The sequence below is a fragment of the Hipposideros armiger genome, unplaced genomic scaffold (assembly GCF_001890085.2).
Source record: "Hipposideros armiger isolate ML-2016 unplaced genomic scaffold, ASM189008v1 scaffold_808, whole genome shotgun sequence".
NCBI lineage: Eukaryota > Metazoa > Chordata > Mammalia > Chiroptera > Hipposideridae > Hipposideros > Hipposideros armiger.
Genome location: NW_017732158.1, coordinates 293,195 through 294,944, shown reverse-complemented (window position 1 = coordinate 294,944; position 1,750 = coordinate 293,195). Strand labels below are relative to the sequence as shown.

The following is a 1,750-nucleotide window of genomic DNA, read 5'->3' as shown; positions in this document are numbered from 1 at the left end:
GGGAAGAGCGCAATGATAATACCAACATGGTCAGTGAAGCAACGTCCTCCACAAATAGACTGAAGAACAAAACGATAGCAACTTGTCTGTTCCCCTTCCCCAATTCCCCAGCGCTGTTCCCATCCCCCCAATTCCCCAATAAAAATTTAAAAAATCTAAAAAAAAATTGTGAAGAATATTCAATGACGTGGAAATGCTTACATTATAACATTAAAAGAAAAAAGTAGAACACCAAACTATACATACAGTGCAACTGCAATTTAATTTAAAGAGAGAGAAACCAGGCAAGAAACAGACAAAAAGACTAGAAGGAAATACAAAAATGACTAAAATGCTAAATCTGATATCTAGACAGCAGGGTTAGAAGTAACTTTTACTTTCTTTCAGAAGCTTTGCTGTGTTATCTAACTTTCCTGCAATGGCAAGATTCTCAAAACCAGCAAGAAAACAATAAATGTCATTTTTAAAACTACCATGAATCTTTCAGCTCATATACTGCAAAAAAGAGGAGAGGCCTATTCACTGGGCCAAGAAGCTTTAAATTCAGAGGGCAAAATTATTTTATGAAAAAGATAGTAACCACACATATAATACTAATAGATATAGTTTATATGTTATTCTTAAAAATTAAAAAGTTACTGCTAAACAAGTAATACAATTGAATCTTTGATAGTAGGAGCAAATTAGAGGCTAGTAAGAATATCCTTTAGTACTGACAGTTATTATTCATGTTAAGCTAATTGTGAATAAAACACACATATATACACACCATCATTATTTTTGTCCAGACTATTAAATGCCAGCCTCATTTTTTTCTCATGGTCTTTAAGGTATTGCACAAATTCTTCAAAGTCCAATTTTGAATCATTATTGGCATCTCCAGCTTTAAAAATGTCCTGCAAGAAAGAAGAAACTCATTGCAGAGACGCACTGCAAGTAAATCCACTATACCCTGCTAACACTGGCCATTTCACTCATACCAATTATGATTTCCATCAGCATCCATTGCCCTAGTTTTTCAGTTACAACTACAAAGCTAAGTACATTAAGTGATTTTTTTTAATTTGTGTAATACTAGAGTCAATAGCCACCATGGCATTCCAAATAATTATGGATCTTATAAGTATTTACCTGTGGTTCTCAATGAATGCCAAGTACCTTGAAAAAATAAAGATACTCAGACACATAGTCTTTGCCATCAGAGATCTCACACTCTACTAACCAAATGAGATAAAATATGTGAAATTCTAGTATGAGTATGAGCCACAGCTTAATGGTTTGAGACCTAGTCTTATGAAGTAAGAGTGTATGTTCAAATCTCACTAAAGTTATGCTTTTTAAAATAAAAAATGAATAATTATAATTTTTAAATACACATCATCTATATTTCCATCTATATTTCAGTAGGCTCCTACACCAAAGTCATAGGCCATCTCTTGTTCATCTTTGTACCATCGATGCATAGCATAAAGTACGGCACACAAAGGCCTTTAATCAATATTTTGAATTGAAAAATACTGTGAGGGCCGGCCAAGTGGCGCGTTGGTTGAGAGCTGGCTTGGGATGCCATTGGGCCCCGGTTCGGATCCACATATGCAGTGACACTGCCCTCTGTAGCTAAGATGCTGAACAACGGCTCAACCTGGAGTTGGGCTGCCATGAGTCACTGGTGACGGCATAGGCTGCAGCCCCTGCTGCAGTTGGTTGCCATGGGCTACTGTATGTAGCCAGCAGCCAGCGTGAGCAACCA

General features: G+C 36.5%; 1 protein-coding gene across 1 annotated transcript in view; it reads right to left on the bottom strand.

Moving 5' to 3' along the window:
• LOC109374299 (calcium-binding mitochondrial carrier protein SCaMC-1-like) overlaps positions 1 to 1,750 on the bottom strand; it is a 45,378-nt gene that overhangs the window by 38,654 nt on the left and 4,974 nt on the right. The window contains exon 2 of the mRNA XM_019628802.1: positions 770 to 896. Within this exon, the coding sequence (XP_019484347.1) occupies positions 770 to 896 (127 nt within the window). The remainder of the gene's footprint in view (positions 1 to 769; positions 897 to 1,750) is intronic.